Below are 24,836 nucleotides of genomic sequence, written 5' to 3' on the forward strand. Positions count from 1 at the left end.
AATTAAGTCCTACATTTATTTACTGAAAACGTAATCATTTTAAGATCAAGGCCATTATGATTCACACAAATGTTTGAGAGTTTATGTGGAGGATGATCACTAGTTTGTCAGTCTTGTTTTAGATGCACTTTATGCACATAATTCACAAGCAATGAATGTCTCATAACATACTGGAATATGTGACATTAAAACTGCATATACCACTGTGCAAATTTGCTCTGTTTCAAAATACTGCAGCTTGTTTTGCACATTGAGTTCAAAGATTTTACATCTTATCGCTGTCATTTTATTTGCTGTTCAAAGCACATTCATTACCACTCAGTTCCTGCATTTCCAATTTGTGCTCATTTAGCACATTAAAAATACCAATAAACATGAATAAATTGACTGAATTATTATTTGTAGAACACTTACCAAATACAGTCTCTTGCCTCTTCCCTGGAAACTACCTTCCAGTGGGGTCCAGGAAGTGGGGTCTTGGGTGAGGTGAGTGAAGCACTTGCCTGCTGAGCATAATATAAAGGAAAGCCAAAAAGCCTAATAATCAAGATAAAAAATATTTTTAGTGCAATATTTTAAAATCAAAATTAATGCCAAAAAATCCCATGATGAAAAAAATATCAAAATTTTAAATAAAGACAATTGATTTCTGCTACCCCGTGAGAGGAACCAAGTTCTGTATCTATCCCTGTTGGAGGGTCTCTTGTGCTTCCTTTGTGGTATTTACCAAAGTCTCCTGATACAGTTTGGGCATCCCTCAATTGGCACCTACCTCAGGAAGTTCTGTTTAGCCCGTCAGTGTTTTTTGTTCATTTTGTTGTTTTGTTTTAGTTCAGGGGTCCTCAAACTTTATAAACAGGGGGCCAGTTCACTGTCCCTCAGGGGCCAGACTCCGGGCTCTGGGACGAGTCAGCTGCTAAGCAGGACAGACAGTGGTGGCAAAAACACCCAGCGGGCTGGATAAATGTCCTAGGCAGGCTGCATGTGGCCTGCGGGCTGTAGTTTGAGGATGTCTGTTTTAGTTGCTAACATCTACAACTCAAGACTTCAGTCAAAACTTCAGCCTCTCAGGGAACATTGGCACACCTGGCCAACCTGGGCCTAAATCCTAGTAGGTGGGAGAAGCTTAGCAGTTGCCATATACCTTCACTGGACACACTCCAGTCTGGCCCAGAATCTACACTGGGTCCAGCTCAATCCTCTGCTTTAACCAACAGCAGTCAACCACTAAACCCACAGTCTTTACTTGATTCAGAAAAGGGAACCCCTGATTCTCACACTTTACAATGGAGAGTTGTCCTAAAATCAGTGCACAAAGGGGCAGTTCTGTGAGGTCAATGGCAGCCTCAAGAGTGGTCTGACACCGCTCTGTGCAATGTGCAATCTGAGCATGCTGTGGCCCTGTTTGCACAGTCCCCATGAGCTTTAGCTTGCTATGGTGTGTTTAGGCTTTTATAAGACACAGGCAGAGTAGTTGGCTGGTCTGGAATCTAAGCAGCTGCTGGCTTCAGCCCTATGAAAATGCCTGAGGAGAGGAAGTGTAACAGGTGTTTGCTTGGTTTGGGTAAGATTGGAAAAATGTGTACGAATTAATATCCCGATTAAATTTCACACTGTTATAACAATTTCAGCAATCTTCTTATTTTTGAAGGTAGTGAAACAATTCTTCTTTGGACTAGTTCAGTCAGGAGCATGGTGTTGTTTTGATGAATTCAATCGAATTGATATGGAAGTTCTCTCTGTCATTGCCTCACAGATCCTAACAATTAAGGCTGCGAAAGACAGCTATTCTGTCAGGTATTTGTTGAATGCGTTTATACTTTTTGAGTGGAAATCTGATACACATTTACTGTTTAGTAAGTTGTTAAATGTTTTTAACAATAAAGATTTGAGATGTGGGGAGTTTTTCTGAAAACATGTACCAAAATGACTGGCATTTATCTTGAGTGTTTTCTTTACTTGGCAAATTATGTGAAAATAGATTTAACTCTAACTTTCAGGTCAAGTTCAAGGCAACAGGTATCCAAACCCTTGCCCAAGCGTTTGAACAGTCTCCTGAACTGCCAGGACACTGATGGAAATATGTTCTAATTACTTTTTTTTTCAGCTTAAATTCTCTTATTGCCTTTTTATCTTAGGATATTGCATTTGAAACAACCAAACAAAAGTTGCCTTTTTTTTTCTTTAATTCTGCATCCTTTTAAAAAAGGAAATTATACTGGCCCTATACTTGAAACTCTTGTCTCATACTCTGAATTAATGAGCTTTTATTAAAAAATTCTATATTAACAATATTTGTTTAGATTACTAGTGTTGTGTGATACAAGCAAAAATTTTTTCTCAGCAGATAAATTTGGAATTCACATGATTTACTTACATGCATAAATGAATTAGTGGGTTTAAAATTTGTATTATAATCTAATACAGTAGAACCTCCATGGTTAACCACTTCCCTACACTTCCATAAATTGACCTAATTTACATAGATCACGTACCATCAGTGTAGTTCCTTATGTTGACCACCTCCATATGTTGACCAGTTTGGTACAGTCTCCTGGTTGGTCAACTTACAGAGGTTCTACGGTATTTCTAACTTAAGCTAATGGACACTAACTTGTGACTATACTCTCATGGATTTTGTTGAAACTGTTAAAACTAGTGTTACCAGGCCTCTTATGTCTATGGATGTAGCTGGAGGTCTCAGTAAGTCACATTTCAGCTAGTCTTTGCCTCTGCAAAGTCTTCCCCTTTATGTCCAAGGAGTCCTCAGATTTTGTCCCAATTGCTTTGCCATTTTGACCAGTCTGTTTGATATCAACTGTCCAAGAAGTCACTATAGGATTTTTCCCCATTGTGTCTACCACGGGTGTTGACTAGGATACTGATGTCCATGCCAAGGACTCTATTTCACAGTGGTACCACAGTTTTTTAACTTGGTGCAGAGAGACTTGGGAGTTAGGCTGTGTTCCATGATGAAGTAGGAACTCTGCTGTGTCCCACCTGTATTCTACTGTGTCTTACAGGCAGAGCTCTTTTATACCCTAAGGGTCTCCTCAGGTTCCTTTTCCTGTGTAAGTCAACTCATTCAGATGGGTATCTTCTAGCCCCAGGTCCCATAAAGCTCTTCAGACAAATTTATACACAATCAAGTATGTCTGAATCTCAGCAGAGGTCAAAACTTTGGCTCAAGATGAACCTCTTCTTTTTCTCTTACCTTTTTTTTTTTTTCTGATATGCTTTGGGTTTAAACATAACACAGCTTTAAAAAAAAGTTCCCTAACTCACTAATATATTTGAGACTAGAAGAAACAGTTCCAGTGCTGAATGCCATATTGTCTTATAGGTTTGTTCTGGAAGGAAAAGAAGTTCGTATTAATTTGTCTTGTGCAATATTTATCACCATGAATCCTGGGTAAGTATTAATGAGTCTGACGGGAGAGGACACAGACCAAACTCCTTTTCTTAAATCTTATTTATAGCTGGGGTTGTCTGGCACTGTATGTCTGTCATTCCTGCTCAACCAACCCTTCCACTACCCACATTATTTATGAACAGCCACAACTTTATAGCTGTTCATATGGATAATCTCACCAAGACACATTTTTACTTCATGAATATTCAAAGAGAATTAGTTTTTCACAAAGAGGACACAGGCAGAAAAGCTGATGACAGTGGCAAGAGGAATAAGAATATGGTGGTTATAAGGAATGGCTGTTGGGCAAGTTCAATAAATCTCTGAATGAACGTTACAATAACCCAGGGAATCAGAGGGAACTGTTGTGAGGTGAATCATGGGAAGAGGCACCAGAAGAAAATATGATAAACCAAGAAGCACCATGAGATCAAATGTACAATAAAAAAACTATCTTTCTTGTCAGATGATGGTCACACAGAAAGCAATAGAATTATTTGGGAGAAAAGTATATTATGTGGTTCTTCATTTAAAAAACTGAAAAGTGTTTTCCTTTTCTTTTCTTCTCCAGGCATAGAGGCCGAGTAGAGCTTCCAGATAACTTAAAATCTCTCTTTCGTCCCGTGGCAATGATGGTGCCCCATTATCAAATGGTTGCTGAAGTAATACTGTTTTCATTTGGTTTCAAATCTGCAAAACCACTCTCTGGAAGGCTAGCTAACCTTTATGAATTAGCCAGCAAACAGCTGTCACAACAGGTAAAGAACTGCTTTTCTCCAAATGTTTAAAAGTGGTTATATAAAAATAACTTTAAAAAAGACTTTTCTGGTATTGGTCCAGGAATGACCTGAGACCTTACCAAGTACTGGAGCTAGGATTCCTATCAACAAATGAAGTCTATGCATGAGATTAAGTTTAAGGCAAAATGTAAAATCAGTCAAGAATCCAAGTTTTTTCTCCACAATCTGGGGAGTAATCAAGCATCTGCAATTTTAAATTATAGACTTCTTTCTCCAGAAAAGGAGGTTAATATCTAGAACTGTTGTTCTCAAACATCACTGTACATCAAAATAATTTAGAGGACTTGTTAAAACACAGAGTATTGGGCCTTGCCCTAAGTTTTTAATTCTGTGTGTCTGTACGGGACCTGAGAATTTTCATTTCTATCATGTTCTCAAGTGTTATTGATGCTACTGATCTGAGTACCACACTTTGACAATAATTGTTCTAGGATCTACAAGATTAATGAATATTTGTTTCTTAAACTTTCTTTTAAGGAAGACTTTTATGAGTATCAATTTGGAAGAGAAATAAAAGCATTAAAAGCAGAGCCTAGGGGTTCTTGGATTCATAACACTGTTTCCTCTCGTAGAATAAGTGACCAGTAATTTTGGTATATACTGTATACATTTATTTTCAAATTTATCCATTTTTCCTTTATGAATTTTAATAACTCAAATATTTTAATGTTTGATAGGATCATTATGATTTTGGCTTGAGGTCCCTGAAGACAGTTTTAGTAATGGCTGGAAAGAAGAAACGAGAGTTTAAATGGTCAGTTGCATTTCGAATTGAGTGTTAGGTAAAAGAGAGTTATAGAACATAGGAGAAATAATTTGTAGAATTTTAAGTAATGATGACAAGTTAAAATATGGCGCCCCCAGAGCGTCAAAGTAAAATGTTAGAGGTTATCTAAGGGTATGAACAAGGAGGGAAAAAATGCATAAAATCACTGAGTACTTTCCCTAATACAGCCTATGCTTTTCAAAAAAAAAGTTCTTTACATTTACATGCTAAAAGATATGATGGAATAAAATACTCTATTAGGAAGCTAATGCAATAAGTTAATGAGAAATGTCAAACCTATATGGACATATCTATGTGAGAAACGAGTAAAAGCCATATGAGGAAAACTTTAACACAGGACTGAAGGAAATGAAATGTGAATAAATGAAATAACACACCACATTTATAATATCATAACATCTTTTTTAAAATTTCAGAAGACTCAGGGGGTAAGAAGTAGAATTCTGTTAGATATATATTATATAGTGGTCTGAGCTTCTAGTGTACCCATCACCCAAATAGTGTACATTGTACCCCATAAGTAATTTCTGATCCCTCATGCCTTCCCACAGGACCCCCTTAAATTCTCCAGTGTCTATCATCATACACTCTGCCTTTCTTTGCATTGCCATAGCTTAGTCCCCACTTAAAGTGAGAACATACAGCATTTATTTTTTGTTCCTGAATTACTTCACTTAGGATTGTAGCCTTCAGTCCTCCATCCAATTTGCTGCAAAAGAAATTATTTCATTCTGTTTTATGGCTGAATAGTATTTCATGGTATCTGTACATACCACATTCTATACCACTAGTATTCCATGGAATGTGTATATACCACTAATCAGTTGATAGGCAGTCAGGTTGATTCCAAAAAAACAGCACACTGTACCCCATGATTGCATTAATGTACACAGCTATGATTTAATAAAAAAAGAAGAGAGAGAGAGAATTGTGCTTCAATAAGCATATGAGTGCAGGTGTCTTTTTGACATAGTGATTTCTTTTCCTTTGGATAGATACCTAGTAGTGGGATCGCAAGAACAAAAGGTAGATCTACCTTTAAGTGCTTTGAGAAATCTTCATAGACATTGCATTAATTTACATTCCCACCAAGAGTGGAAAAGCCTTCCTTTTTCATTGTTTACACACCAACATCTATTTTTTTTACTTTTAATAATGGCTATTCTAATTGGAATAAAATATTTCATTGTGGTTTGAATTTGCATTTCCCTGCAATGATAATTAATGATGTTGAGCATTTTTTTCATGTATTTTTTAGCCATTTGTCTATGTTCTTTTGAAAAAATGCCTATTCATGCCATTTTTCCACTTTTTGATGTGTTGTTTTTTACCTGCTGAGTTGTTTGTGCTCCTTGTAGATTCTGGATATTAGTCATTTGTCAGACATATGAAATGGAAATATTTCATATATCCCAGTTTGGAAATATTTTACCCCATTCTGTAAGTTATCTATTTACTATTTTATTTCTTTTGCTATGCAGAAACTTTTTAGTTTGTCTATTTTTGTTTATATTTTATTTGTTATGAGTGTTTTAGTAATAAATTCCTTGGGTAGGCCTATGTCCAAAAGAATTTTTCCTAGATTTTCCTCTAGGATTTTTATTGTTTCAGGTCTTACATTTAAATTAATTAAACTTGAGTTAATTTTTGTATATGATGAGAAATGAAGATCCAATTTCATCCTTTGCATATGTCTCTTCAGTCTCCCCAGCACCATTTACTGATCAGTTGATTTAGATGTATGGTTTTATTTTTGGATTAGTTTTTCTGTTCCATTGACCTATGTTTCTACTTGTAGAATTATTTGAAGGTAGGTAATGTGATGCCTCCACTTTTGTTCTTTTTGCTTAGGATTGCTTGGCTATTTGGGCTATTTATTGATTCTATATGAATTTTAGAATTTTTTCCTAATTCTGTTAAAAATTATGTTGGTATTTGATAGGAATTGCATTGAATCTGTAGATTGCTTTGGGTAGTATGGTCATTTGAATAATATTAATTATTTTGATCATTAATATGTGTTTTCTATTTGTGTGAATCATCTAATTTCTATAATCAGTGATTTGTAGTTCTTGTAGAGCTCTTTAATCCCCTTGATTAAATTTATTCTAAGGTTTTCCTTCCTTTTTTTTTTTTTTTTTTCCTTACAGCTATTGTAAATGGGAATGAGTTCTTGGTTTGGTACTCAGCTTGGTCATTATCAATATGTATAAAAATGGAATTGATTTTCATACATTGATTTTAATAACCTAAGACTTTAGTGAATTCATTTACCAGTCTTTTGGTGAGTCCTTGGGCTTTCTAGGTATATGATCATATCATCAGCAAACAGAGATGTCGGAGGTCCCTTTTTGGTTGCCACTCATTAGGACCCGGGACTGGCCAGGTCTCTGGCCCCCTGCTTATCTAGGTTCTAGATGGCAGACTGCTATGCTGTTATCTCACTCAGCAACAATTGCTCTTAGGTGCCTGAGGGCTATCTGCCCCAGCAGAAGAAAGAGAGAGAGGGAGTAAAGCAGTCTTAGAAAAATAGATCTTAGCAGTAGCAGTCTCTAGCAGAGCTTAGTAAGCTTCAGCAGAGAGATGCTGTGCTGGTGTTCTGCAGGCAGGAGAAGCTACGAAGTCAGAGTAAGTGAGTCCATGATAGAATGTGCACTCTCCCGACTACCTTCTCCTCCAGCCTAATATAGACCTGATCTTATGACTCTTAACACTACAGGTGCAGAGACTGCCAATTCACTAATGCTCTCATTTCACAAGCTCTCATGCTTGTTAAGAGAGCTAAATCCCTCCCCATGCCCTTTTCACCAAGGTGTTCCATTATTGAGCTATACAGGTGTTTCTTGTAACTCTCACTCCTCCTTGCCATAGGCTATACAGGCTGCTACACAGAGATAATTTGATTTCTTTTTTTCCAATTTGGATGTCCTTTATTTCTTTGTCTTGCCTGATTGCTCTGGCTAGGACTTGTGGTAAGTACTATTTTGAATAGACATGGGGAAAGTGGGCATTTATATCTGTTCCAGTTCTTAGGGGGAATGCTTTCAACTTTTCCCTGTTCAATATGGTGTTGGCTATAGGTTTGTCATATAGGCTTTTATTGTTTCTTATATTTGCAAGTTTTTATCATGAAGAGATGCTCTTTTTTAATTCTTTATTAAATCATAACTGTGTACATTAATGCATTTATGGGGAACAGTGTGCTGATTTGATATACAATGTGGAATGCTTACATCTAAGTGATTAACATAACTGTCTCCTTACTTATTTGTTGTGGCAAAAACATTCATCTTCTATTTTTAATAGTATAGAAATGTCTCATTGCATTATGCACATTAGGTTGGGTCCCCCCAAAAACCCTTCCTCCTCCCAGCTTCCCCTTCCCCTCCTCTCTCTTTCCTCTTTCCTCCTTCTTTCTGGACTATAGTTATGTTTACCATTCCTTTTCTACATTTATTGAGATGATCATATGTTTTTTTGCTTTCAATTTTATTTATGTGGTTAATCACATTTACTGACTTGTGTCATCCTTGCATCCCTAGGATCAAACCCACTTGATTGTGGTGTATTATCTTTTCCACCTGCCATTGGATTTAGTTTGCTAGTTTCTTGAGGTAATCTGGGATATTGGTCTGTAGTTTTCTCTCTTGTTGAATCCTTTCATGGCTTTGGCGTCAGGGTAATACCAGCATTGTAGAATGATTAAGGAGGATCCCTTCCTTCACAATCTTTTGGAACTGTTTCAGTAGAATTGGTATCTGTTCTTCTTTGAAAGGCTGATAGAATTCAGGTGAATCCATCTGATCCTGAGCTTTAGGTGGTTAGCAGATTTTTTTATTACTGAGTCAATCTCACTAGTGTTACTAGTCATTATTGGTCTCTTCAGGGTCTCTTTTCCTTCTTGGTTAAGAACTGGAAGGTTATGTGTTTCCAGGAATTTATCCATTTCCTCCACATTTTCTAGTTTGGAGGCATACAGATGTTCATAGTATTCTTTTTTATCATTATTAGATCATAACTGTGTACATTACTGCATTTATGGGGTACAATGTGCTAATTTGTGTGTAATTTGGAATGTTTACATCAAACTGGTCAACATGTCATTCACCTCACTAATTGTTATGTTTAGACATTCTTAAATGATCTTTTGTATGTCTGTGGTATCTATGATAATGACTCTTTTTTTTTTTTTGCAGTTTTGGCTGGGGCCGGGCTTGAACCCAACACCCCCAGTATATGGGGCCAGCACCCTACTCCTTGAGCCACAGGTGCCACCCAGTAATGGCTCCTTTTACATTTATGATTGAGTTTATTTAAATTCTCTCTCTTCTTTTCTTGATTAGCCCTGCTATCCATCTATCTTCTTTTTATCTTTCTAAAAACAATTTTTCATTTCACTGATCTTTTGTATTTTTTGTTTCAATTTGAACAGATTTGTGGAAACGTTTTTAAATCCATTCTTCAATCCATATATTTTAAGTGGAACATTTAGCTCATTTATATATTACAGTTAATATTGAAATGTGAGATACTGCTTCATCATCATGCTGATTATTACTTGGTTGCTCTGTAGTCTCAGTTGTGTTACCATTAAAAAACCCCGTGAGCTTCACACGTACCCTTATAGGAATGTAGAATATAAATGTCCTAACACAATTAAAAAAAAAAACCCATGAGTTTCATATTTCTGACTTATTTTTATACTGATGTCTTTCAACATTTGGAACTCCTTTGAACATTTCTTTTAGGAGTGGTCTAGTGGTGACAAATTCCATTTGCCTCTAGGAAAACCTTTACTTCTTATACTTTTATGAAACTTAGTTTTACAGATACACAATTCTACATGATTCTGTTTAAGGCGGCTAGAAATAGGACCCAAATCCCTTCTGGCTTTTAAGGTCTCTGCTGAGAAGTCTGCTGTTGGTTTGATGGGATTTCCTTTATAAGTTATTTGGCACTTTTGTCTCCCTGCTCATAGGAATTTTCTTTCACATTAACTCTGGGTAATCTGAGGACTCTGTGCCTTGAAGAAGTCCTTTTTGCAATAATTTCCCAGGAATTCATTGAGTTGTATCTGAATATCTAAATCTGTAGTAATACCTGTTATTCCCTCAGATAGGTTTTCCAAACTTTTTGCTTTTTCATCTTTCTCAGGAATATCAGTGATTCTTAGATTTTTTTAATTTATATAACTCTGTATTTCTTGGGATTTTGTTCATTTCTTTTAATCAGTTTCCCTTTATTTTGTTTTCTGACTGGATTAATTCAAAGCCTTATCTTCAAGTTCTGAAATTCTTTCTTCTACTTTATCTTGTTTATTGTTAAAACTTTCTACAGTATTTTGTTATTTCCTAAATAAGTTTTTCATTTCCAGAAGTTCTGTTATTTTAAAAAGAAAAATATTTGTCTCTGTAGTGAATTTTCCATCATGTCCTAAATTATTTTTTTCATTTGTATATCGGTTTCCAATTTTCTCTTTATCTCATTGTTCTGCCTTATAATCCATAGTTTGAATTCTTTATCTTTCATTTCAAAATTTCCTTGTCATTGGTATCTATTGCTGGACAGCTAGTGTGATCCTTTGAGGGTCTCAAAACAATCCGTTTTTTCATACTGCTAGAGTGCTTATGCCGGCCTACTTATCTGGAGAAGCTATCATTTACTGTTTTTGAATTTACTTTTATTTGGATGGGGCTTTTGGTTGTTGCTTTTTTTCTTTTGTTTTGTTTTTCCCCTTTAAGAATTTGAGTATATTTTGTGTTTATATAATGTGAGCGTACTATATATTGTGTTTATATAAAGTGAGCATATTATATATTGTGTTTATATAATGTGAGTATATTATATATTGGTTGTTTGACTTTGATTTGGAGTGGTTTCATGGGTCCAAGTCTTGAATGAGTTTCTTGGTTATAATCTTTGCATGATGGCTTTCTCAGATGCTGATTATATATTATATAGACTGGGTGTTTGTGTAGGTTGCTATCATCTGCAGTACTGGAATTGCACAGATCTTGGGAAGCTTATCTGTTTCCCCAGTACTATGCACTGTCAGCAGGTATTAAATTGAGTTTGCATTCAACCTCTAGGGCCAGAATAGGCATTTATAGGTAAGGGCCAGCTGTAGCAGAAGCCAGTGGGTAGGTGTTTAAATTTTGTTTGTTATGAGGTATTCTCTATTGTCTCCAGCAGTGGGCTGGTCTGTAGTGGGAAAGTGATATGCTTCCCCATTACATCCCTGTTCTGTGAAGCTTGGTTTCCGACAGCTCTCTGCTTAAATGGTTTTGAAGAAGACTCTTTTCCCTTAGCCCAAAACAGATAACTTGTGGCTTGCCTGTTCTGCTCTGTGGGAAACACTGCTACTCCATGTAGAGAAGCTAGGTATACTGCCTTTTGGCACATGTGAGTACTAGCTCTAGTATTGCTGGCAATTTGGGCTAGCTGGACCTCAGACCTCTGGGGGACTGTTCAGGTGCCAATGGTGGTGTTGTCAGGCCTCCCTGGGTTCAAGGTGCTAGCTGTGATTTTGAGGGGTTGGAGTGATCTCCTCATCTGGAAGAATGCTCAAACGGGAAGGGTGAGTGCACCGTGAGCCTGCCACTGGGCAGTGAGCCCCTCTTGGCAGGATTAGCAGAGGCAGGCATCTATGGGGTGCACAGGGGGCCATAGCTCCTTTCCTCAGCAGTGGCAGTGGTCTCTTTCCTTTGAGGGCATGAAAGCACTCAGATTTTCAGCTCACTTCTTGGCCCTGCAGTAGTGGTGGTGTCCGAGGAAACTCAAACCACTTGGAGGCTGGGCTCCCAGAATGGCTTTGGGCTGCAGCTAGAATACTCAGGTGTGAGAGGGCCAGTTGTGCCATAGACTTGCCTCCAGGAAGAACAGGTTTCTCTCGGTAGAGGAAGGCAGCTGGGGGTTCAGACTGCTCACATTGTTTTCCCTCAGGGGCAGCAACAGTTTCTGCCCTTAGGATACCCAAAAGTGCCCACACCTGAGTCCTACCCCTCAACTCTCTTGGTGGTCCTGTGGTAGTAGCAGCATAGGGTATAGCCTGGGGATAGGACAGAGACCTCTGGGGACTGGGCTTTCTGATTGGCTCAGGGCTCAAAAGCCTACAAGGCTTCATCCAACTTGGAGCAATGTTTCCACAGACTCTCAGATAGGTCTTTGTATTAGCCTGGGGAGCCATGAGGGCTTGGGGCTTCTCCTGTAACTAGGATTTTAAAAGTCCCTGGCAGGCGTGTGGAATCTCTCATTCACGTTTCCCCCATGTCAGGGAAGTCTACCTGTCTTCCTGCTGATTCCAGCTGAGCAGGGTGTTTAGCTTTGCTTTTCTCTGCTTTCCTGATTTCTGTCACTTTGTTGGATTTCAGTATTCTCCCTCTGTATTCAAAGTGTGATTATAAATAGTCACTAATTTCAAGCCCTGTCTATGGAAGAGACTTACACTGGCTATATCTAGTCAACCATCTTGAATCAGATGCATCATAACATCTTAAAAGACTTATCATAAAGATTTAAATAGTCTAAATTTTAATTTATTAACAAAATATAGCCTTAGTAAAAATACTTTGTCTTTTTGCTTTTAGGAAAGCTGATGCTAAAGTTGAAGTGGAAAAATAAATACGACTAGCTAGAAAAATAGTGAAAAGCAAGAATAATGAAGGGCAAATATCCCTTAAAGTATTAAGACATATTACAAAGCTTCTGTAATTATTGTTAAAACATTGTGACATTTAAATCATTAAAATGGTATTGAGAGGACAGAAATAGGAATTTATGCTTTGGGCATAATACATCATAAATCTGCAGGCCTGAGTGGTATTAGGAAGCTAAATAGACATCTGGATAAAAATAAAATTGGAAACATAGTCCACATAATTTATAAGGATAAACTCTAGAAGGACAAAAGAATTTAAAGGTAAAAAATTTAGAATATAAAAGAATTGAAGTATTCTGTATTTGAAGAAACAAAATTTCCAAAATGGCATATAAAGAACTTTAAAACTAAGACTCAAAATCCAGAAGCCACAAAAGAATTGATGAGCACTTGAGTTGATTCCACATCTTTGCAATTGTGAATTGTGTTGCAGTAAACACTCATGGGCAAGTAACTTTTGATAAAATAACTTTTTTTTCCTTTGGATAAATATCCAGTAATGGGATAGCTGGATTAAATGCTAGGCCAACTTTTAGTGCCTTGAAGAATCTCCATTTTGTTTTCCATACAGATTGTACTAATTTGTAGTCTCACCAACAATGTATAAGCTTTCCTTTCTCTCTGCATCCACGCCAGCATCTATTGTTTTTGGATTTTTAAATAAAAGCCATTCTAAGTGGGGGAAGGTGGGATCTCATTGTGGTTTTAATTTGCATTTCCCTGATGATTAGTGATGTTGAGCAGCTTTTCATATTTTTTTAATTTTCAAGTTTTTCATATGTGTATTGGTCATTTGTCTATCTTACTTTGAAAAGTTTCAGGGTGCCACTGTCACCACTTCAACATAGTACTAGAAGGTCTAGCCAGAGCAATCAGTCAAGAGAAAGAAATAAACAGTATACAAATCTGGAAAGAGGAGGTCAAACTATCACTTTCTGATGACGATATAATCTTCTTAAATGATTCTTAATCACCACTCTTGCCATATTAGATAACATGCATAGACTCTAGACATTAACTCTAGATGTATTAAGTGAATATATCTTTGCAGGGGGTGTTTTTCTGCCTACCATAGACATTAGACACTTTTGCCCTCTTTTTCTTAAAATTTCATAAGCCATTTCTGAAACTACTCTTTTGCAATAGTTTAGTGAAGTTTTACCTTTATCTGATAACAGTATTTTATAGCAATATAATATTTTATATAAGCCATAATCTCTCCCTATCTATATTTAATACTTGCCTCCCCCTGCCCAGTTATCTATGGGCTGTTTTTTGTTTGTTTTTGTTTTTGTTTTTTGTTTTTCATTCTCCTTTAAAGCAAGATCTGTCCTGGGAAAATATTAAAAGGTCAAGGTTATTCCTGAAGGCCCCAACAATGAAGTCTGGAATATTTTCCCCTCTGGTGTGGCTCCCTTTCTTTGACTTCAGGGGGACTATTGCCATCTATCTACCAAAACATGTTTAGAAGAGAGATTTAGAGAGATATATTCTTAGGGAAACACAAATGTCTAATGTCAGTTCCAACCCAACAGCGAAGTGGTTATAAGAATGCAATGAGGGGGGGTACCTGTGGCTCAAAGGAGTAGGGCGCTGGCCCCATATGCTAGAGGTGGTGGGTTCAAACCTGACCCTGGCCAAAAAAAAAAAAAACCTGCAAGAATGCAATGGGTACAAAATCACAGATAGGCGATATAAGCTCTGATGTTCTATTACAAAATAGGGTATAGTTAATAATATTGTATATTTCAAAATAACTAGAAGAGAGGATTTACAGTATTCTCACCACAAAGAAATGATAAATGTTTGAAGTGGTACATAAGCTAATTACCCTAATTTTATCATTATACAATGTACACATGTATTGAAACATCACACTGTACCCCATAAGTATATACAATTATTATGTATCAATTAAAAATTAAACAAAACAAATGAATGGCCTTTTTAAGTAGAGAAGGTTCATTGAATCCCAGGTCAGCCATTTACCATTTATGTGACATTAGGCACATTACCTACTGAGGATCAATCTCTTCCCACTTATTTAAGTTGTTGGCAAGATTACTAAGATGACTTGTTAAACAATTAATCACAATTCTTAGTAAAATTACCTAGTTAATATTATCTAATAATAAGTATTTTTTACTAAGGATGAAAGACTTTAGAAACTATCACCATACTGGTTTTAAAAATTTTGGACATCAATAAACAGAAGAATGGGAGGGACACTTTTGCAGGGAATACTTTTCTTCCTTTCCATCTCAAAAATCATATCCTATCACATGTAGTTACTTACTTTTCGGTTACATGTTTAACATTTACAATATATGCCAAAGTATTTAATATATGAAATAATGTTATTATGGAATAACAGATGTATTTTGTGGTAACTTATATTAGTTAGGAGGCTTTTGTTAAAATTAACAGAAAACTCAAGTTGGTTTAAACAGGAGAGGAAATTTATTGTTTTATCTAATCAGAAAATCAGAGATGGGGTGGAATATGATTACTTTGATTAGGGTTTCAGCTTAAATTATCTTAGATAGACTGCAATCCTCCAAGTACTGGCTTTTCTTCATCTGGCTTTTTTTTTGATGGCAAGATGGCTTCTAATAGTAAGTAACGAGAGACACTGAAGTTCTGAACTTCACTGTGAATGTACAGGTTATTTGTCTACCCTTCAATTACTGTATCCAACTGACTGCCATGGCACTAATTGACTACAGCTGAGTTTATGTTCCTTTAGTGAATATCTGTTATGCCATATACTTGCTTTCCCAAACTCCCTTGTAGCTATACCTTTGACATAGAACCTTGGCAAATCAGACACAGCATTGCAGAATCTGAATTCAAAGCTAGTGGACAAAAAAAATAGACTATACACAGAGTTTATTCTGGCAAGGGTCAAAGCAGTGGCAATAGCTATAGCGGGTTACCAGAAATAGCACAGGCAGAGAGCAGTTCTACTGCCAAAATCAATAATGTGTTTCTATGACAGGAATTGCTTTCTGGATTCATTGTTGGTGGCAGTGATGACATCACAAGACTAGTTCTGTAGTATGATTTGGCTATTGTTCCCAACTTCATAGCTTGTAAGCCTAGTTCTGGCCCTCTTAGAGATTTTTTTAAATATCTATATGTTATTTTTCTTTTTATATTAGTCTAAATTCATTTATGTCACTTGCAACTAAAAATCCTTATACATGTACAACACCCATGCCTGATCAGTATCCAAGGGCTGGCATTACTTTAATTATTCTGGATCAGTCACAGCCCATCCCTGGACTGAAAACATGATTAATCCCACCCCAAACACACGGCTTCCATCCACTGAGGGAAAAGAGGAAAGGACATTGGGATAGCTACTCTAAAAAATAATATTAATTGTCTTTAATGTGAGAAAAACAGACTTACTAATTTGTTCTTTGTGTTTGTTTTCTTCTGCCATTAAAGTGACTATGCTGACAATCTTTCTGAAGCAGAGGAAACGCTGATCATTATTGAGGCTGTAAGAGAAGCTAGTTTGCCAAAATGTCCTCCTGAAGATGTTCCACTTTTTGAAAGGATTATAGGAGATATTTTTCCTGGAGTGACAGTTTTAAAAGCAAATCAACTTGCATTGGAGGTAAAAAGGACCTTTGAAAATCATCACCTGTCATTTAGATGTGGAATATCAATTAAGTTATTAAACTAGATGTTGATTAAAAATATTACAAATCTTCCTGAAATACTCTATTCATGTTGTAATTTCGAGGATAAAAATACCTGGGATATATATTTCCCTATAGGGGAAAAAGTACCTTTCAGTGCATCATAGGCTAATGGAAAAAAAAAACATAAAAAAAAAAACTGTGTACCTTTCAGCAACAAAGGGCATTATATATTTTGTTTCTCAATTTTTTCATCTTTCAAATGATGATAATAATGCCTGTTCTTCCCAGTTCTTCCCAGGGATGCTTTGATAACCAAATTAGATCAAAGTTACAAAAAAGAATTAACTGTAAATATTTTTAATCATTAAAATTATATAATTGTAGGGCCCTTTATTGTTTCCATTATATATATATAACCTCAATAGTCATTGCCTTAGTCTAAGTAGGATCCCAATATCTCTTCTTAATACTATTCTATACCACTCCCTGCATTCCAGTATGTTCTCAAATGGCTACCAGAGTTGCTTTCCTAAAAACTGTTACATTAGTAAACAACTGTTGGACCAATGTTGCCTACAGTACAAAATTGAAATTAAGCCTTTAATAATCTAGTTGCCTTCCTCCCTTCTCCATTTCTGCCTCTCCTCCCTGTTCCTTCTACCCTGAATTTCTCCTTTTTTTCTGGATTTTCCAGGCTTTTGTCATGTATCAAGTCATTAAATATACTGATGCATTTTCCTGAGACCCTACCTATTTTTAAAAAAATAGTTTTAAACTATCTGGGTCAAAAATGCACTAACAACTTTGACTTGATCTATATATATATATTTTTAAAAAGACCATTCATTAGGTGATATTGTAAGGTTTGAAAAATTATTTGTTCCTCATAATTGAAAATAGTTGGACTTTTCTGGACCAACAGTTTGTGGATACAAAGTCTAATTTAACTAGGCTTGGCTATCTTTTTAATACTTACGTGTGTTTTAGGCTTTTCACAGATTTTCTTTGTTTCCTTATGTTGAGGAAAATGAAATTTGGTATATTTTCCTTTTTTGCTCTGTGAGGTTTCTAAGGAGAAATACAGTGGAGGTATTTGTCTCTAAAATATTGCAAAAATTTTGACGATTTCAATTTATAGTTACAGTTTGAGGACTTTTTACTTTGATAGAAACAAAAAGAAGGAAAATATTGACAAGTTTTGCTTTCTCTGTCTTATGTGAGCATCTTTCTATCTCTGCCAGACAAGGCATACAAACTCCCCACTCTCCTTTCTCACAGTTACAAGTTTTGGGTTCTGTTTTTCAAGTCACAATTTGAAAAGTAACATTATTGTTCTAACAGCATTTCTACATGCACACTAATAGTTCTACTTTTGAGCCTCATTAAATATTCATCTTTTATCAGTTTTACAAGTTAATGTATGGCAGGCTGACCTTATGGAACAGTTTTCTATACAAGAATATTAGTTTTTCAGCTACAATCCCCCATTTGTATAATTTTTACATTAATAAACAGGTAAGTTTTTAATTATTTCATAAATTATTACTCAAACCAAAAATTATAATGTATGGTTCATAGAAGTGTTACAAAGATTACAATTTAAAGTTATGATTTTAATGTAAAATTTAGAGTAGTTTAGTCTTTTATTTAATGTTGTATTTTTGATTTCTTATACAATGACTAGCCATTTATAACACATCCACATAGGAATATATCATACTGAAGACTCTGAAGGTATGCTATTTGCAGTTTGTTCATTTGAGATGCAAGAATGTGAATCACATATAATAGGCAACTGTAATCTTCCAACTTATTCACATATCTATCTATGATAATATCCAAAGTGTGTAGGAGTAATTATCTCAGAGTGACCAAAACATCAGCTAAGAATTACTAAAACCACATCATCAAATAAGATATACTTGGCCACCCAATTGACTCAAAGAAACATTATATGGGACTGTGAATACTTTAGGGTTATGATTTCATTTCAAGCTTCCAAAGTAAGAATCTGTGGAAATCTTTAGCCAGGCAGGATGAACTGTCTATCTTTTCTTTGGTTATTTGTAAGAATTAGGCTTACAAAAGTGGCCTGCTAATCTTCTGTGCATCTAATGCTATTTTTATTCTACACCTATGTGACCTTTTCCTTATATCCAGGCAGGTATCAAGCCTTATACTATTAAATGCAGAAAATTCATAGCCGCTACATCAAAAACTGCATTTAAAAGGGTTTGCCATTTTAAAAAGCCCCTCAGTTGATGCCTGGCTCCTATGTATAGTCCTACTGAGTATCCCCTTCAGTCACTTTATTCTGTCTCATTGTAGGGATGCAAGGAATGAAAAGCAGAGGAGAGATCAGTGAGAAAGAAAGGGTAAATGCCAATTTTTGCTGTAGACATAGTTACCAATTATATCCAAACTGAAAAATCCCTCCTTTACGTTTGCAAAAAATATTGAGTATCTTTTAAGATCAAGCTGTGTCCACTTCTTGGAATATATTAATGTATAAATAATAGCATCATGACTTCAATTATATAATTTTTATTTACTGCCTTAAAATATGCTTAACATTGAAGCATTAAAATAATCTTTACAAAATTGAAAGCCTTCCTTAACAGTGAGTAGAATTGCAAAAATTTACCAAACTTTTACATTTTCTTTTAGTGTAGGATAATTGGATGGGAGTATACTGGTAACAGTTAGTAAATAAATACTTCTTAAAGCATGAATTGTTAATCTAGGAGATGGTCCATGAGCTACCAGAGGTCTACAAACACAGAATTTTTTATGTATTGCATTTTTCTAGAGAGAGTAATAATAATCTTCATTATTCAAAGAGATAGGGTTGGTGAATTTAAAAAATTAAGAACTATCTTAAAGAGCATTAAATTAAAATTTAAGGGTTCAATTTGCAATGCATTTTAAATTATTTATTATTCTTTCCTTTTATTTCATTTCAGAAAGCAATAGCTATGGCAACACAAGAATTAGGCTTACAACAGTGGCCACCTCAGAGAGAGAAGATCATACAGTTTCATAATCAACTTGAAGTAAGTATAGAATGGCCTGGATTTCAATGGGTAAGATCAAGGGAGAGATATAATAATAATATACATAATCAATAATATAAAGAGAGCAGTTACAAGTATAATGTTCTTCAAAGTAAAGTGATTTATTATTTCCCTACAGTTTATTATTTAACCCCTCACGTTAACTCTCAAGAAATTAATCTTTTTAACTTCATCCCCGAATACAAACTTGTAAAAACCTTGCAAGTGTGTTTTCTAAGAAAATGCTTACATCCAAAACAAACCCTATGACTTCCCAGACTAGCACAGCACTGGAGCTCACTCAACGACTAAAGTTGCTATGGTCTTTCTGCCACTGAAATTAACTTGGGGGTGAAATGGTCAGTGGTGAAATGCACTGGGACTCAGGTTCCTGCTGCTGAGGCAGAGATTCCTTTCTGGCCTGGGGCAAATCTAAATCCTCTTAGTGGACACCAGCTTTTAATGAGGGCCCACAGGGTTGGGTGGTGTGTTGTGTGGTGGTGTGTTTTACTGGGGTGGAACTGGTACTAAGTTGCAGGGCAAAGTCCCACATACAATTTCCTCTCCCCCTCCCAAGTGGACCAACTCACTCTCTGTTCTTTACTGCCGTGGGTTGAGGGAGAGCAGTGTAGGCAGTGTGAGACTGTTCTGTTCTTTCCGCTCACTTCAATGCATATTTTCTTGATATTATGGTAAAACCAGGTACTATAGTCTCTCACTTGATTATTTAGATCTTGTGAAGAGATTTTCTTGCATGGATAGTTGTTCAATTTGGTGTTCCTGAAGGGGAATGATGGCAAGTGGATTCTATTTCACCATCTTATTCCATCTCCTCTTCCCTAAAAGTTTTAGATAATTTGCATTTCCTATTTTTAAATTGTCTAGAATTTGTTTCTTTTTAAGGTTTCAGGTACAGATCTATATTTCTCCAAATGGGTAACCAATTTTCTTTCTTTCTTTTTTTTGGAGAAAGAGTCTCACTATGTCACCCTTTCATAGAATGCTGTGGTGTCATAGTTCACAGCAACCTCAAACTCTTGAGTTTAAGCAATTTTCTTGCTTCAGCCTACCAAGGAGCTGGGACTACAGGCACCTGCCACAATGCCCAGCTATTTTTTGGTTGTTGTTATCATTGTTGTTTAGCAGGCCCAGGCTGGGTTCAAACCCACCAGCCCCAGTGCATGTGGCCAGCGCCCTACCCACTGAACTACAAGCACCGAACCTGGATAACCAATTTTCCCAAGACTTTTCCTTACTGATTTGTTACTTCTATTATGTATCAAGCTTTTATATCTAATAGAATTGATTTCTTGATTTATTTATTCTATATTTTTTTTATCTATTTCTCTGACTTTACAGCAATTCCACACAGTCTTAATTACCATCTTTTCATCATAGGTCTTCATACCTGGTAGTACAAATCTTTATTATTTGCAAATTTTCGTAGCTGTTCTTGCTGCTTTCTCTCTTTTTTAAGAGTTGATAATTGAATTTTTAATTGAACTTTTTTACTTTTTTTTTTTTGTTTTTTTGAGACAGAGCCTCAAGCTGAGCCCCTGGGTAGAGTGTCCTGGCTTCACTGCTCACAGCAACCTCCAACTCCTGGCTCAAGTGAGTCTCCCGCCTCAGCCTCCCAAGTAGCTGGGATTACAGGTGCCCGCCACAATGCCCAGCTATTTTTTGGTTGCAGCCATCATTGTTGTTTGGCGGGCCTGGGCTAGATTCGAACCCACCACGTTAGGTTTATGTGGCTGGCGCCTTAGCTGCTTGAGCCATAGGCGCCGAGCCAAACTTTTTTACTTTTAAATAAAGGTACATTAACATGTTGTTATAAAGAATAACACAAAGAGATCCCTAGTACTCTTTCTTCCTTATATCTAAGGATAACTTTTAGAACTATATCTTGCAGAACTATAAACAACAATATTTTTTCCTTATTAAATCATAACTGTGTACATTAATGCATTTATGGGGTACAATGTGGAATGCTTACATCTAACTGATTAACATAACCATCTCCTCATTTACTTATTTGTTGTGGCAAGAAACTTATACTCTATTCTTTTTTCTTTTTTAATTGTTGGGGATTCATTGAGGGTACAAGATACCAGGTTACACTGATTGCATTTGTTAGGTAAAGTCCCTCCTATAATTGTGTCTTGCCCCCAAAAGGTGTGTCAAGACCCCAGCCCCCTCACTTCTTTCCCTCTCTCTGCTCTTCCCTTCTCCCACCTCCTCTCTCCTTCCATCTCTCTGCTCTTCCTTTGCCCCAATGCCCTCCCTCTCTCTGCTCTCCCCTTCCCCCACCTCCCACCCCCCACCATGTACCAAGTCATTAATTGTCCTCATATCAAGATTGAGTACATAGGATTCATGCTCCTCCATTCTTGTAAAGCTTTACTAAGAATAATGTGTTCCACTTCCATCCAGGTTAATACAAAGGATGTAAGGCTCCATCTTTTTTAATGGCTGAACAGTATTCCATGAAATACATCGACCACAGTTTCTTAATCCATTCCTGGTTTGGTGGGCATTTAGGCTGTTTCCATATTTTGGTGATTGTAAATTGAGCTGTGATAAACAATCTAGTGCAAGTGTCTTTTTGGTAGAAGGATTTTTTCCTTCTGGGTAGATGCCCAGTAATGGGATTGTAGGATCACGTGGGAGGTCTAGGTTGAGTTCTCTGAGGGTTCTCCATACTTCCTTCCAAAAAGGTTGTATTAGTTTGCAGTCCCACCAGCAGTGTAAAAGTGTTCCTTTCTCTCCACATCCACACCAGCATCTGCAGTTTTGAGTTTTTGTGATGTGGGCCGTTCTCACTGGGCTAAGATGGTATCTCAGGTTTTGATGTGCATTTCTCTAATAATTAGAGACAATGAGCATTTTTCATATGTTTGCTAGCCATTCGTCTGTCTTCTTTAGAAAAGATTCTGTTCATGTCTCTTGCCCATTGCTATCTAGGATTATTGGCTTTTTTCATGTGGATTAATTTGAGTTCTCTATAGATCCTAGTTATGAAGCTTTGTCTCATTTAAAATATACAAATATCCTTTTCCCAGTGCATACATTGTCTATTTGCTTTGGTTGTTGCCTCCTTAGCTATACAGAAGTTTTTCAGTTACATTAGGACCCATTTGTTCATTTTTGTTGTTCTTGGAATTTCCACTGAAGTCTTCTTCATAAAGTCTTTCCCTAGGCCAGTGTCTTCCATTATTTTTCCTGTGCTTTCTTTGAGAATTTTTTTTATCATTTCATGCCCAAATTTAAGTCTTTTATCCATCTTGAATCAATTTTAGTATGTGGGGAAAGGTGTGGGTCCAGTTTTAGTCTTTTACATGTGGATATCCAGTTCTCCCAGAACCATTGATTGAATAGGGATTCATTTCCCCAGTGTATGTTTTTGTTTGGTTTATCAAAGATTAGGTGGCTATAAGATGTTAGTTTCATTTCCTGGTTTTCTATTCAATTTCAAATGTCTATGTCTCTATTTTTGTGCCAGTACCATGTTGTTTTAACCACTATGGCCTTGTAGTACAACCTAAAGTTGGTAGGCTAATGCCCCCAGCTTTGTTTATAATGCTAAGAACTACCTTAGCTATACGGGGCTTTTTCTGGTTCCATACAAAATGAAGGATTATTTTTTCCAAGTCTTGAAAGTATGATGTTGGTATTTTAATAAGGATGGCATTGAATCTGTAGATTGTGTTGGGAAGTACAGACATTTTAACAATGCTGATTCTTCCCAGCCATGAGCATGGTATGTTCTTCCATTTGTTAATATCCTCTTCTATTTCTTTTCTTAGGGTTTCATAATTTTCTTTATAGAGGTCCTTCACCTCTTTTGTTAGGTATATTCCTAGGTATTTAATTTGCTTTGAACCTATGGTGAAGGGAGTTGTGCCCTTACTTAGCCTCTCCTCTTCACTGTTATTGGCAGATACAAAGACTACTGACTTGTGGACATTGATTTTATATCAGGAGATGTTACTATATTTTTTCCATCACTTCCAGGAGTCTTGTGGTTGAGTCTTTGGGGTCTCTAGGTATAAGATGATATTGTCTGCAAAGAGGGAGTTTGACCTCCTCTGTTTCCCTTTGGATGCTCTTTATTTCCTTCTCTTGCCTGATTGTATTGGCTAGAACTTCCAGAACTATATTGAATAATAGTGGTGCTAGTGGACAACCTTGTCTGGTTACAGTTCTAAGTGGAAAAGCTTTCAGTTTAACTCCATTCAGCTGTGGATTTGTCATAGATGGGTTCAATCAGTTTAAGAAACTGTGTCACCTATGCCTAAACTCTTCAGCATTCTAATTAGAAAAGTATGCTGGATTTTATCAAATGCTTTTTCTGCATCTATTGAGAGGATCATATGGTCTTTGTTTCTGCTTCTATTAATACAGTGGATAATGTTTATGGATTTATGTATATTAAACCAGTCTTGCATCCCTGGGATGAAACCTACTTGATCATGATATATGACTTTTTCATGATAAGCTGTAATCTTTTGGCTAGGATTTTGTTGAGAATTTTTGCATCTATATTCATTAGTGAAATCGGTCTGAAGTTTTCCTTTTTACTTGGGTCTTTTCCTGGTTTTGATATCAGGGTAATATTTGCTTCATAGAACATGTTGAGGGAAGATTCCTGCCTCCTCAATTTTTCTGAAATAATTTCTGAAGTATTGGAATAAGCTCTTCTTTGTAGGTTTGATATAATTTAGGTGTGAAACCATCCAGGCCAGGGCATTTATTTTTATTTTTATTTTTTTGCATTTGGCTGGGGCTGGGTTTGAACCCACCACCTCCAGCATATGGGTCTGGCGCCCTACTCCTTTGAGCCACAGGTGCCGCCTGACCAGGACATTTTTTTGTTGAGAGATTTTTTTATTGTTTCTTTGATCTCAGTGCTTGAAATTTGTCTGTTCAGGAGATCTAGTTCTTCCTGGCTAAGCCCAGGGAGAGGGTATAATTACAAATATTGATCCATTTCCTTCATATTGTCAAATTTGGGGGCATAGAGTTTCTGGTAGTATTCAGAGATCATCTCTTATATCTCTGTGGCATCTGTTGTTATTTCCCATTTATCATTTCTGATTGAGGTTACTAGAGATTTTACTTTTTTATTCCTAGTTAGTCTGGCCCAAGGTTTATCTTTTTTTTTTTTTTTCCCAAAAAACCAACTCCTTGTTTCATTAAATTTCTGAATGATTCTTTTGTTTTCAATTTTATTAATCTCTGATTTAATTTTGGCTATTTCTTTTCTTCTTCTGGGTTTAGGCTTAGATTGTTCTTCCTTTTTCATTTCCATAAAATTGCTTGTGATGTGCTCTCTTTCTCTTTTTTGGATGTAGGCACTTAAAGCGATAATTTTTCCTCCTAGGACTACTTTTGCTATATCTCACAGGTTTGGTAGCTTGTGTCTTCATTGTTGTTATGCTCAAGTAAGTTAATGATTTTTTCTTTTATTTCTTCCT

General features: G+C 36.2%; 1 protein-coding gene across 1 annotated transcript in view; it reads left to right on the forward strand.

Moving 5' to 3' along the window:
• DNAH14 (dynein axonemal heavy chain 14) overlaps positions 1-24,836 on the forward strand; it is a 554,037-nt gene that overhangs the window by 197,582 nt on the left and 331,619 nt on the right. Inside the window, exons 30-35 of the mRNA XM_003791010.1 lie at positions 1,652-1,797; positions 3,344-3,412; positions 3,984-4,170; positions 4,890-4,966; positions 16,110-16,281; positions 19,273-19,362. Of these exons, the coding sequence (XP_003791058.1) occupies positions 1,652-1,797; positions 3,344-3,412; positions 3,984-4,170; positions 4,890-4,966; positions 16,110-16,281; positions 19,273-19,362 (741 nt within the window). The remainder of the gene's footprint in view (positions 1-1,651; positions 1,798-3,343; positions 3,413-3,983; positions 4,171-4,889; positions 4,967-16,109; positions 16,282-19,272; positions 19,363-24,836) is intronic.

Source organism: Otolemur garnettii, unplaced genomic scaffold (assembly GCF_000181295.1).
Source record: "Otolemur garnettii isolate 467f Iridium unplaced genomic scaffold, OtoGar3 scaffold00045, whole genome shotgun sequence".
Classification (NCBI taxonomy): domain Eukaryota; kingdom Metazoa; phylum Chordata; class Mammalia; order Primates; family Galagidae; genus Otolemur; species Otolemur garnettii.